The 12,988-nt window shown below is 40.0% G+C and overlaps 1 protein-coding gene across 1 annotated transcript in view; it reads right to left on the bottom strand.

Annotated features, from left to right (window-relative positions):
- LOC124001426 (otoferlin-like) overlaps window positions 1-10,102 on the bottom strand; it is a 35,539-nt gene extending 25,437 nt beyond the window's left edge. The window contains exons 1-8 of the mRNA XM_046308159.1: window positions 10,054-10,102; window positions 9,055-9,178; window positions 8,766-8,820; window positions 8,535-8,666; window positions 8,267-8,329; window positions 5,118-5,202; window positions 4,820-4,979; window positions 3,771-3,957 (exon numbers count right to left, since the gene is read on the bottom strand). Of these exons, the coding sequence (XP_046164115.1) occupies window positions 3,771-3,957; window positions 4,820-4,979; window positions 5,118-5,202; window positions 8,267-8,329; window positions 8,535-8,666; window positions 8,766-8,820; window positions 9,055-9,178; window positions 10,054-10,102 (855 nt within the window). The remainder of the gene's footprint in view (window positions 1-3,770; window positions 3,958-4,819; window positions 4,980-5,117; window positions 5,203-8,266; window positions 8,330-8,534; window positions 8,667-8,765; window positions 8,821-9,054; window positions 9,179-10,053) is intronic.
- Between the last annotated feature and the right edge of the window lie 2,886 nt (window positions 10,103-12,988).

The following is a 12,988-nucleotide window of genomic DNA, read 5'->3' as shown; positions in this document are numbered from 1 at the left end:
ACGGAACGACTTGATTAGTGTAGTGTCAACAACGCAGCCACTGCCAGCTAGCCTACAAAGTCAACAACGCAGCCACTGCCAGCTAGCCTACTTCAGCAGTACTGTATCATTTTAATCATTTTAGTCAATAAGATTCTTGCTACGTAAGCTTAACTTTCTGAACATTCGAGACGTGTAGTCCACTTGTCATTCCAATCTCCTTGCATTAGCGTAGCCTCTTCTGTAGCCTGTCAACTATGTGTCTGTCTATCCCTGTTCTCTCCTCTCTGCACAGACCATACAAACGCTCCACACCGCGTGGCCGCTGCCACCCTAATTAATTGGCTCCCCAATGGTGGAACAAACTCCCTCACGACGCCAGGACAGCGGAGTCAATCACCACCTTCCGGAGACACCTGAAACCCCACCTCTTTAAGGAATACTTAGGATAGGATAAAGTAATCCTTCTCACCCCCCCCTCCCCCTTAAAATATTTAGATGCACTATTGTAAAGTGGCTGTTCCACTGGATGTCATAAGGTGAATGCACCAATTTGTAAGTCGCTCTGGATAAGAGCGTCTGCTAAATGACTTAAATGTAAATGTAAATGTAATATGGGCACCGACCATGTAACGCTTTTACAACATACAGAAGTGCTCTGATTATCAAGGGGCAGAGTATTGACACGTTGTTTTAAATTGAGAGACAAGCTTACAGTTTTCATTACTGACCATCATTTTCACTTGTCTGACCACTTGCGTGATGACAAGTTTCTCACACAACTGGCCTATCTGGGTGATGTTTTTTTCTCCACTGAATGATCTGAATCTGAATGACAGGGACTCTCCCCATCTATATTCAATGTGGGGGACAAACTTGAGACTATGATAAAGAAGTTGGAGCTCTTCTCTGCATTAACAAGGACAACACACAGGTCTTTCCATCATTGTATGATTTTTTTGTGTGCAAATGAACTCAAGCTTACGGACAATGTCAAATGTGATATAGCGAAGCACCTGAGTGAGTTGGGTGAGCAATTATGCAGGTACTTTCCGAAACGGACGACACAAACAACTGGATTCATTATCCCTTTCATTCCCTGGCTCCAGTCCACTTACCGATGTCTGAACAAGAGAGCCTATTCAAAATTGCAACAAGCGGTTCTGTGAGAATGTAATTTAATCAGAAGCCACTGCCAGATTTCTAGCAAATCGCACTGTTAAGACACAAATGCCATTTGCAACCACGTACCTATGTGAGAGTGGATTCTCCGCCCTCACTAGCATGAAAACTAAATACAGGCGTGTGTGGAAAATGATGTAAGACTGATACTCTCTCCAATATTGCAGAGTTAGGCGCATCCTTTCAAGCACACCCTTCTCATTAACCTGTGGTGAGTTATTCACAATTTTTGATGAACAAATAAGGTTTTGTATGTAAGATGGCGAAATAAAGAGCAAAATGATTGATTATTATTATTTTATTATTTGTGCCCAATAAGAGCTCTTTGTCACTTCCCACGAGCCAGGTTGTGACAAAAGCTCACACTCATTCTTATGTTTAATTAATGTATTGTATAGTGTGTGTGTGGCAATCTTACGATGATGGCAATAAAACAACATTTGCGAGTGCGCTGACCTGGTGGTACGCAGCTGGAGGTTGAATGTTTGAAGGGGTACAGGACTATAAAAAGTTTGGGAACCACTGCTCTAGATTAATCAGCTCAATTAAGTGCAGTAAAGCAGTCAAACATTTCGTATTTGGTCCCATTTTCCCTGCTACAGTGAATGCATCAAGCTTGTTTTGGAAGACCTTTTGCCCAATAGTAACTGAATGGTGAATGATGACTTATGATCTTTTTGCTTCTGTAACCTCGGCACTCATCCTATTCATGATTATCCATGAACCTTAATCATGGTAGCACCCACATGAATGTAGAAATGTTCAGATACATATTATATTCTTAATAACAATACAAGTGTCTCCAAAATGGTAGACATTATTCACCATTCAGTTCTTGTTAGGCAAAACATAACCCGAATAAACTGCAAATGCATCCAATGAGCTTCTAGAGTCACAAGGTTGATGTAGTCATTGTGTGCAAGGAATATGGGACAAAATACGACACTTTTGACTACTTTAAATCACTTAATTGAGCTGATTAATCTAGAGGTTCGCATACTTTTTCCAACAAAGAAGTTGAATGTTGGACCAATTTGCTCAATGAAAAAATGTAAAAGTGTTATTTGTTTAATCGTGTTCACTTGATCTATTATTAGATGAAGATCTATCATTTTAGGCTAAATGTATGTAGAAATACAGAAAATCCCAAAGGGCTATGTAACGATGTTCGTCTGTTGTTTGAAGAGAGTCAGACCGAAATGCAGCGTGTAGGTTACTCATGACTTTTAATGAAGATAATGCTGTAGATGAAATAACTGAAAAATACAAAAACAACAAACGAGTGAAACTAATTACAGCCTATCTGGTGACTAACACAGAGACAGGTACAATCACCCACGAAATACAACGCGCACTCAGGCTACCTAAATACGGTTCCCAATCCGAGACAACGAGAATCAGCTGACTCCAATTAGGAATCGCCTCAGGCAGCCAAGCCTAACTAGACACACCCCTAATAATACACACTCCCAATTACTACAAACCCCAATACGAAATACAACATATAAACCCATGTCACACCCTGGCCTACCCAAACATATAACAAAAACACAAGATACAATGACCAAGGCGTGACAGGCTAGCGTCCCACCTGGCCAACATCCAGTGAAATTGCAGAGCGCTAAATTCAAAAACAGAAATACTCATTATAAAAATGCATAAAACATACAAGTGTTACACATCGGTTTAATGATTAACTTCTTGTTAATCCAACCACGGTGTCAGATTTCAAAAAGGCTTTATGGTGAAAGCATACCATGCGATTATCTGAGAACAACGCCCAGCAGACAAATCATTACAAACAGTTACCAGCCAAGTAGAGGAGTTACACAAGATAAAATGAATCACTTACCTTTGATGATCTTCATATGGTTGCACTTAGAATACTCCCATTTACTCAATAAATGTACGTTTTGTTCGATAAAGTTTGATAAACCTCCGTTTTGTTCACGTGTTTTGTTCAGTAATACACAGGCTCAAAGCAGTCACAACAGGCAGACGAAAAATCCAAATAGTATCCATAAAGTTCGTAGAACCATTTCAAACAATGTTTATAATTAATCCTCAGGTTGTTTTTAGTCATAATAATCAATAATATTTCAACCGGACAATAACGTTGTCAATATAAAAGGTAAACAAGAAAGGCGCGCTCTCTGTCCACTCATTCAGACTACTCTTACTCCCTCATTTTTCAGAATTACAAGCCTGAAACAATTTCTAAAGACTGTTGATATCTAGTGGAAGCCATAGGAAGTGCAATTTGAGTCCTAAGTCAATTGATACTGTAATGGCATTCAATAGAATACTACAAACATAAAAAAATCCCACTTCCTGGATGGATCTTTCTAAGGTTTTTGCCTGCCAAATCTGTTCTGTTATACTCACAGACATTATTTTAACAGTTTTGGAAAATTTAGAGTGTTTTCTATCCAAATCTATTATATGCATATCCTAGCTTCTGGGCCTGAGTAGCAGGCAGTTTACTTCATCTGGAAGTGAAAATAGTGCCCCCTACCCTAGTGTTAACATAGAATAACATAATGTAACATAGCTTAACATAATGTAACATAACATAACACAGCAAGCAACATAACAGTGCTATTACTTACCCTCTGGCCAGCGAAGAGTATTTGTACATAAGGGTCCACAAGGTCCTTGTTCTCCCCAATGAAAGCCTTCTTGACATTAGCCATAATGCTGGTGTTCATCTTGGGAAGGCCCTCAGCTCTGTAGATCTTCACATAGTAGCGAGCCCACTGACGCTCTGCGGGAACCCCCTCAGGTAACAGGAGGTTACTGAAACCACAGAATTAAAGACAAACACTTGTTACACATTGCATTGTATCTCTATGACTAAAAAAGCAATAGAAAGTAATCAAGAATTGTGAGATGGGAGAGCTTTCACAGGAACTCTAGAGCTTGGCCTATTGCTGCTTTTATTGCTACAGCATTACGACTACAGTTTTACTACTCCAGTATTATTACTACATTATTACTACTACAGTTTTACTACTACAGTATTACTTATACAGCATTGCTACCGCAGTATTATTACTACATTATTACTACATTATTACTACTACAGTTTTACTACTACATTATTACTTATACATTATTACTACTAGAGCATTGCTACCGCAGTATTATTACTACATTATTACTACCACAGTATTGTTGCTACAGTATTACTAATGCAGTATTATTACTACAGTATTATTACTGCATTAGTATTACCACATTATTACTGATCAATTATTACTACATTATTACTACCGCAGTATTACTACTGCTGTATTATTACTACAGTATCACTGGTAAATTATTACTACTACAGTATTATTACTACATTATTACTGATCAATTATCACTACTACAGTATTATTACTACATTATTACTACCACATATTACTACTGCTGTATTATTACTCCAGTATTACTGATAAATTTTTAATACTACAGTATTATTATTACTACAGTATTACTGATAAATTATTACTACTACAGTTTTATTACTGATAAGTTATTACTACTACAGTATTATTACCACATTATTACTACACTATTATTACTGCACTATTATTACTAAATTACTACTACAGTATTACTACTACATTATTACTACTACACTAATATCCCCAATAATATGTTGGTTGTTTACCCTTCTACGTCATCTTCATCGGTTTCGGTGGCCTTGTGTGGAGTCTTGATGTTGTCTCCTTTCCCCACGACGGCGATGTCACATTTAATGTAACCTTTGCACCCGGCAGTGATGTCATCAGGGTCAGAGAGAAGGGCCCATTTGTGGGAAAACTGGTGTTCTATTAGAAAAAATAATACAAATAAGTGACATGCATATGTGAGGTATACTGATCAGTACCAGAGTCATAGTGTAGTATAGACAGAGTATAGACATAGGTCACTAGTAGCTACTATGTTTCCAACTATTTCTCCCTGACCTGGATGCGAGTAGACGGTGCCTACATCCAGTTTGAAAGAGCCAACCAGAGTCCCACTACGCAGGAGGTTCTTGGAGTGGATTACCTGAGGGATGGATGAGCAAAGTGAAGATTGCAATGTGCAATATTAATATGTGACCTGAGTTGAATATTATGAATGACTGTGTAAATGATGGACACAGTGATCAAATCAAATCAAATTATATTTGTCATATGCGCCGAATACAACAGGTGTAGCAGACCTTACAGTGAAATGCTTACTTACAAGCCCTTAACCAACAATGCTTTAAGAAGTTAATAAGAAAAATGTGTTATGTAAAAAAAAGATAGAAAATAAAAGTAACAAATAATTAAACAGCAGCAGTAAAATAACAATAGCAATAGCGAGGCTATATACAGGGGGTACCAGTACAGAGTGAATGTGCAGTGGCACTGGTTAGTCGAGGTAATTGAAGAAATATCTACATGTAGGTAGAGTTAAAGTGACCATGCATAGATAATAAACAGAGAGTAGCAGCAGCATAAAAGAGGGGTCTGGGTAGTCTTATGGCTTGGGGATAGAGGTTGTTAAGAAGCCTCTAGGACCTAGAGAGAGAACAGTCTATGACTAGGGTGGCTGGAGTCTTTGACACTTTTTAGGGCCTTCCTCTGACACCGCCTGCTATAGAGGTCCTGGATGGCGGGAGGCTTGGCCCCAATGATGTACTGGGCCGTACGCCCTACCCTCCATAGTGCTTTGTGGTCGGAGGCTGAGCAGTAGCCATACCAGGCAGTGATGAAACCAGTCAGGATGCTCTCGATGGTGTACCCATGCAAAACAAATTCAGTCTCCTGAGGGGGAATAGGCTTTGTCGTGCCCTCTTCACGACTGTCTTAGTGTGTTTGGACCATGATAGTTTGTTAGTGATGTGGACAAATCAAATCAAATCAAATCCAATTTTATTTGTCACATACACATGGTTAGCAGATGTTAATGCGAGTGTAGCGGAATGCTTGTGCTTCTAGTTCCGACAATGCAGTGATAACCAACAAGTAATCTAACTAACAATTCCAAAACTACTGTCTTATACACAGTGTAAGGGGATAAAGAATATGTACATAAGGATATATGAATGAGTGATGGTACAGGGCAGCATACAGTAGATGGTATCGAGTACAGTATATACATATGAGATGAGTATGTAGACAAAGTAAACAAAGTGGCATAGTTAAAGTGGCTAGTGATACATGTATTACATAAGGATGCAGTCGATGATATAGAGTACAGTATATACGTATGCATATGAGATGAATAATGTAGGGTAAGTAACATTATATAAGGTAGCATTGTTTCCCATCAATTCCCATTATTAAAGTGGCTGGAGTTGGGTCAGTGTCAATGACAGTGTGTTGGCAGCAGCCACTCAATGTTAGTGGTGGCTGTTTAACAGTCTGATGGCCTTGAGATAGAAGCTGTTTTTCAGTCTCTCGGTCCCAGCTTTGATGCACCTGTACTGACCTCGCCTTCTGGATGATAGCGGGGTGAACAGGCAGTGGCTCGGGTGGTTGATGTCCTTGATGATCTTTATGGCCTTCCTGTAACATCGGGTGGTGTAGGTGTCCTGGAGGGCAGGGAACTTAAAGATCTCAACCTGTTCCACTACAGCCCCGTCGATGAGAATGGGGGCGTGCTCAGTCCTCCTTTTCCTATAGTCCACAATCATCTCATTTGTCTTGATCACGTTGAGGGAGAGGTTGTTGTCCTGGCATCACACTGCCAGGTCTCTGACCTCCTCTCTATAGGCTGGCTCATCGTTGTCGGTGATCAGGCCTACCACTATTGTGTCTTCGTCAAACGTGATGATGGTGTTCTAGTCATGCTTGGCCATGCAGTCATGAGTGAACAGGGAGTATAGGAGGGGACTGAGCACGCACCCCTGAGGGGCCCCCGTGTTGAGGATCAGCATGTTAGATGTGTTGTTCCCTACCCTTACCACCTGGGGGCAGCCCGTCAGGAAGTCCATGATCTAGTTGCAGAGGGAGGTGTTTAGTCCCAGGGTCCTTAGCTTAGTGATGAGCTTTGAGAGCACTATGGTGTTGAATGCTGAGCTGTAGTCAATGAATATCATTCTCACATAGGTGTTCCTTTTGTCCAGGTGGGAAAGGGCAGTGTTGAGTGCAATAGAGATTGCATCAACTGTGGATCTGTTGGGGCAGTATGCAAATTGGAGTGGGTCTAGGGTTTCTGGAATAATGATGTTGATGTGAGCCACGACCAGCCTTTCAAAGCACTTCATGGCTACAGACGTAAGACCTACGGGTCGGTAGTCACCTTAGTGTTGTTCTTAGGCACAGGGACTATGGTGGTCTATTTGAAAAATGTTGTTATTACAGACTCAGTAAGAGATAGGTTGAAAATGTCAGCGAAGACACTTGCCAGTTGGTCAGTGCATGCTCAGGGTACACATCCTGGTAATCCGTCTGGCCCTGCGGGCTTGTGAATGTTGACCTGTTTAAAGGTCTTACTTACACAGTCATCCAGAACAGCTGATGCTCTCATGCATGCTTCAGTGTTACTTGCTTCGAAGCGAGCATAGAAGTAATTTAGCTCGTCTGGTAGGCTTGTGTCATTGGGCAGCTCGCGACTGTGCTTCCCTTTGTACTCTGTAATATTGGAGTTTGCAAGCCCTGCCACATCCGACGAGCGTCGGAGTCGGTGTAGTACTATTCAATCTTAGTCCTGTATTGACACTTTTCCTGTTTGAAGGTTCGTCGGAGGGCATAGCGGGATTTCTTATAAGCTTCCAGGTTAGAGTCTCACTCCTTGAAAGCGGCAGCTCTACCCTTTAGCTCAGTGCAGATGTTGCCTGTAATTCATGGCTTCTGGTTGGGGTATGTACGTACAGTCACTTTGTTGACGACATCATCGATGCACTTATTGATGAAGCCAGTGACTGATGTGGTGTACTCCTCAATACATCGGAAGAATCCCGGAAGGTATTCCAGTGTGTGCTAACAAAACAGTCCTGAAGCTTAGCATCTGCTTCATCTGACCACTTTCTTACTCAATTCAAATCAAATCAAATCATTGCTCATTGCTCTCCGTTCATTTAGATAGGGAGGGTAATTATTTCAGAACTGTTTGTTTGTATTGTGGTAAAGCTACTCACCGACAGCTTCAGGATCTTGTCAAACATAACATCAGGTGGGACGTGGAAGTCAAAGACAAAATACTAAAAGAGAAATGTGACATAAATGTATCAGTGTCATGAAGTTTTCTTTTAAAATGTGTAACTGTATTGAAATTATACATGAAGCTTTATTGATGACCATACATGTCATTACAACGCTTTAGACCTTGTTATCATCATCATCATTCTCCTCATCAACCTCCTCCTCCTTATCATCAAACTCATCATTCCAGGGCAGATTGGTTACCTCATTGTAGTATGGGCAGTTTGTCGACTCCTTCATCTGAGTGTACTTCTTATCGTCTCCGATCTCCACACAGACCACTGGATCCATGTTCAGCCCTACTAGCTGCCTGGCCTCTATGACGGTAACACTAACCTGGTAAAATAGGGTTATCATGTATAAACACTCTTTATTTTAGCAATTTTTTTAGATGCTAATTATTCCTTGATTCATTGAACATATATTTAAATTTACTTGGAAATCCATTGGTCTCCCGGCACTAGGTTCCATCTTAATGTCTGGTTTTGATCTAATGTTATAGACATGTTAGAAACATGTTTCAGTGTGATTAAATCAATGCAGACTTACATTTCAGAATTCTGTAAACTACAAGATAATACATTGTAAACAATGTAATTGAATCATTAGTCTTCAATCCAAAACTCAGAGTTTGCTTCTATGTTATCTAACTCCATAGAATTGTATTTTATTTGTAAAATGAATGGCAAACCACAAGCAACATAGAACTGTGCTCTGTGCTTACCTCTTGTTGGAGACATTAGTGGTGACGGCTGTGACTGAGGCCAGGGAGATGGTGTCGGGGTCAGGACCCCCTTCCCCTCCCATGAAGTCCAGGTCCTCTGTCTCCAAGATGGCTAGCTCATCGCCTGGACAATCACAGTCAAGGAGGCCACACCTGTCAGAACAGCCTGACAGGATGACGATAGCTAAGCTTGTTTTTATTTTTGTTTGAATTTAAGTTTAATGTTACTATTTACAATTTATCATAGGATATGTTAAACATTTACATCTATACTTTTCCCTTTTTTTCTTTTTTTTACAAGAAACAATTGGGGTGGGTGGTGGTGGTGTGTGTGTGTGTGTGTGTGTGTGTGTGTGTGTGTGTGTGTGTGTGTGTGTGTGTGTGTGTGTGTGTGTGTGTGTGTGTGTGTGTGTGTGTGTGTGTGTGTGTGTGTGTGTGTGTGTGTGTGTGTGTGTGTGTGAGTGTATATGTGTGTATATGTGTGTATATGTGTGTATATGTGTGTTTTTATGTGTATGTGTGCGTATGTGTGCGTGTACATGTGTACATGTGTGTGTGTGTCCATGTGTACATGTGTGTGTGTATGTGTGTCTGTGTGTGTGCGTGTGTGTGTATGCGTGCATGAATGTGTGTGTGTACATGTGTGTGTGTGTGTGTGTGTGTGTGTGTGTGTGTGTGTGTGTGTGTGTGTGTGTGTGTGTGTGTGTGTGTGTGTGTGTGTGTGTGTGTGTGTGTGTGTGTGTGTGTGTGTGTGTGTGTGTGTGTGTGTGTGTGTGTGTGTGTATGTGTGTGTATATGTGTGTATATGTGTGTATGTGTGTTTTTATGTGTATGTGTGCGTTTTGTGTGTGTGTGTGTGTGTGTGTGTGTGTGTGTGTGTGTGTGTGTGTGTGTGTGTGTGTGTGTGTGTGTGTGTGTGTGTGTGTGTGTGTGTGTGTGTGTGTGTGTGTGTGTGTGTGTGTGTGTGTGTGTGTGTGTGTGTGTTGTAGTATACTGTACCTCTTCCTCCTTTTCCGTGGTCTGACTTATGGCCACGTGATTTCTTCATGATTCAAAATAGTCCTTTTCTAGCTCTGTGAACTAAATAGAATTCAGGTAATTTTGTGGGAGGTCCTTGATTGTGACATAGACCACGTTTTTTAAAATTAATAAATCAACACATACTGCACTGTGGATTTGATTGATTTGAGCTTTTAGGATCCCTATATAGTGCAGTACTTTTGACCAGGACCCAAGTGCCATATGTAGGGAATAGGGTGCCATTTCAGGCACACATTAGTCTCCTCTTATGGCACAGTATAACAGTCAGTGGATGCATCACAAATGGCAACCAATTTCCTATATAGTGCACTACTTTTGACCAGAGCCCTAAACCAGTGTATTTCTTAAGGCGGGTAGCCTAGTTTCCACTCTACCACCAATAAATTGTCGTCCCCCTCACCTCTCACCCAGCTACACACACACATAATGAAAAAGTGAAAACATGTTTTTAGAAATGTTTTCTAATGTATTGAAAATGAAATACAGAAATAGCTGATTTACATAAGTATTCACACCCCATGTGTCAATCAATAACATGTTAGAAACACCTTTGGCAGCAATGAAAGCTGTGGGTCTTTCTGGGTAGGTCTCTAAGAGTTTTGCACACCTGGACTTTTTTGAAACAATTGTATTTTTCAAGCTCAGTCAAGTTCGTTGATGATCATTGCTAGGACAGCCATTTTCAAGTCTTGTCATAGATTTTCCGATTTAAGTAAAAACTGTAACTAGGCCACTCAGGAACATTCAATGCCGTCTTGGTAAGCAACTCAAGTGTATATTTGGCCTTGTGTTTTAGGCTATTGCTGAAAGGTGAATTTGTCTCCCAGTGTCTGATGGAAGGTAGACTGAACCAGGTTTTCTTCTGGGACTTTGCCTGTGCTTAGCTCTATTCTGTTTCTATTTATACGGCAGGGTAGCCTGGGGCGGCAGGGTAGCCTGATGGTTAGAGTGTTGGACTAATAACCGGAAGGTTGTAAGTTCAGTTCCCCGAGCTGACGAGGTACAAATCTGTCGTTCTGCCCCTGAACAGGCAGTTAACCCACTGTTCCTAGGCCATCATGAAAATAAGAATTTGTTCTTGCCTAGTTAAATAAAGGTCAAATAAAAAATAAATACAAAAAAAGTCCTTGCCAATGACAAGCATGCCCATAACATAATGCAGCCACCCATATGCTTTGCCACATTTTTTGCAGATTTAATTTAGTGCCTTATTACAAACAGGATGCATGTTTTGAAATATTTGTATTCTGTACATGCTTATTTCTTTTCACTCTGTCGTTTAGGTTAGTATTGTGGAGTATCTACAATGTTGTTGATCCATACACAGTTTTCTCCTATTACAGCCTTTAAACCCTGTAACTGTTTTAACAGGGGTGTAAAGTACTTAAGTAAAAATACTTTAGAATAATAATTTCATAAATGGATATTGAATATTCAATGTCTGCTTGTTTTGTGTATAGGCCAATTTACCATTCAGACTGTAACAAAACAGAATGTGGAAAAAGTCAGGAGGCATGAATACTTTCTGAAGGCACTGGACATCAATAAACCAGGGAAACATTTCCTATGCTTTGTGGGAAATAAAACTCACAATAATTATTATTGTACATCAAACACCTTTAAAGGCATGTATTGTAATGTAAGATTTGAATGGTAAATGATGAATCCAACAGATCTCTTCGCAATGGGCTTTTCTCTCTGGTGTATACTGTAGCTGGCTTTTCTTTGGTCAAATATATTTGTTATAATATCGAAGTAGCTTTCAGGATCTATAATAGCAAACTTAACGAACTGTAAGTAACCTAAAAAAGTATTACAAAAGAAACACATACAGTAGGATTTGGGTGGAATTATTTCATGATTGATTTCATGACAGATCTCTATTCAGTTTGCGTTGACCTGTTTTCAGGTGATCTACATCAATTTGTTCTAAAGTTGCTAAACTATGTTCTCTACACCCCATATCAAAATGTGTAGAATTAAAGCATACTTGTTTAAAAACGGCTAAACTATGTTCTCTACGCCCCATGTCAAAATGTGTAGAATTGCAGCATACTTGTTTAAAAGTTGCTAAACTATATTCTCTGCGCCCCATGTCAAAATGTGTAGAAATTGCAGGAAATGAAAGCAAAAAAAATGTTCCTCTCCTCTGTCAAGAGGGGGCCTGCAAAAATAAGTGGGGGGGGGGGGGTAAGCTGATGCTTTAAATTAAGCTGTGACTATGTTATACACAACAGCATTGCTATCCATGAATTATATGGGAAAATGTATATAATGATGTTCATACATACCATACAAGAAAAGGGCACCCTCTCCCGTTCTTCAAACCAACTCCCAACGGTTCCTGGTGAAATAAACAAACCAAACTCTGAGGACAACAAAATAGTTATCCTATATAGCCATTATAAACATTTACACTACAGAAACAGAAATGTCACAAAAGTGAAGTTGAGCTAAAAAGAACATGGTTTGTCCAGGGCAGGAGTTGGGCTGGAGTGATGTGATATGTCAATGAATAGTGTATGAATGTTGAACCTGAGACAGACAGGTAACTACAACTAAATAGGTTGGTGAGAGAGAGAGAGACGTCATCGCAAACGGAGTGTGCCAAGCCAGACAAGCCAACAAGACTTGTTCTACCAAGTTACTGCAACTTTTTTAGAAGACATTAAAGTTCAGATATGCAAACACATACAGCACATTCGAGGGATCCAATATGCCTAGTAATGTAAGAAATGATGGTAATGCCATGTGTCTGACATTGGAAAAGGAACTAAAAGTAGCTTTGGGAATTGTGACTAAATGTGGGTTGGCCGAAAAGGTATGAACAGAATTAGGCTTAACCTGGGCAAAAGACTCAATTTGCATAACAATAATCCAGATTCTTTGTAGG

This window comes from Oncorhynchus gorbuscha, linkage group LG17 (assembly GCF_021184085.1).
Source record: "Oncorhynchus gorbuscha isolate QuinsamMale2020 ecotype Even-year linkage group LG17, OgorEven_v1.0, whole genome shotgun sequence".
NCBI classification, from domain to species: domain Eukaryota; kingdom Metazoa; phylum Chordata; class Actinopteri; order Salmoniformes; family Salmonidae; genus Oncorhynchus; species Oncorhynchus gorbuscha.
This window is presented reverse-complemented; position numbering and strand designations above follow the sequence as displayed.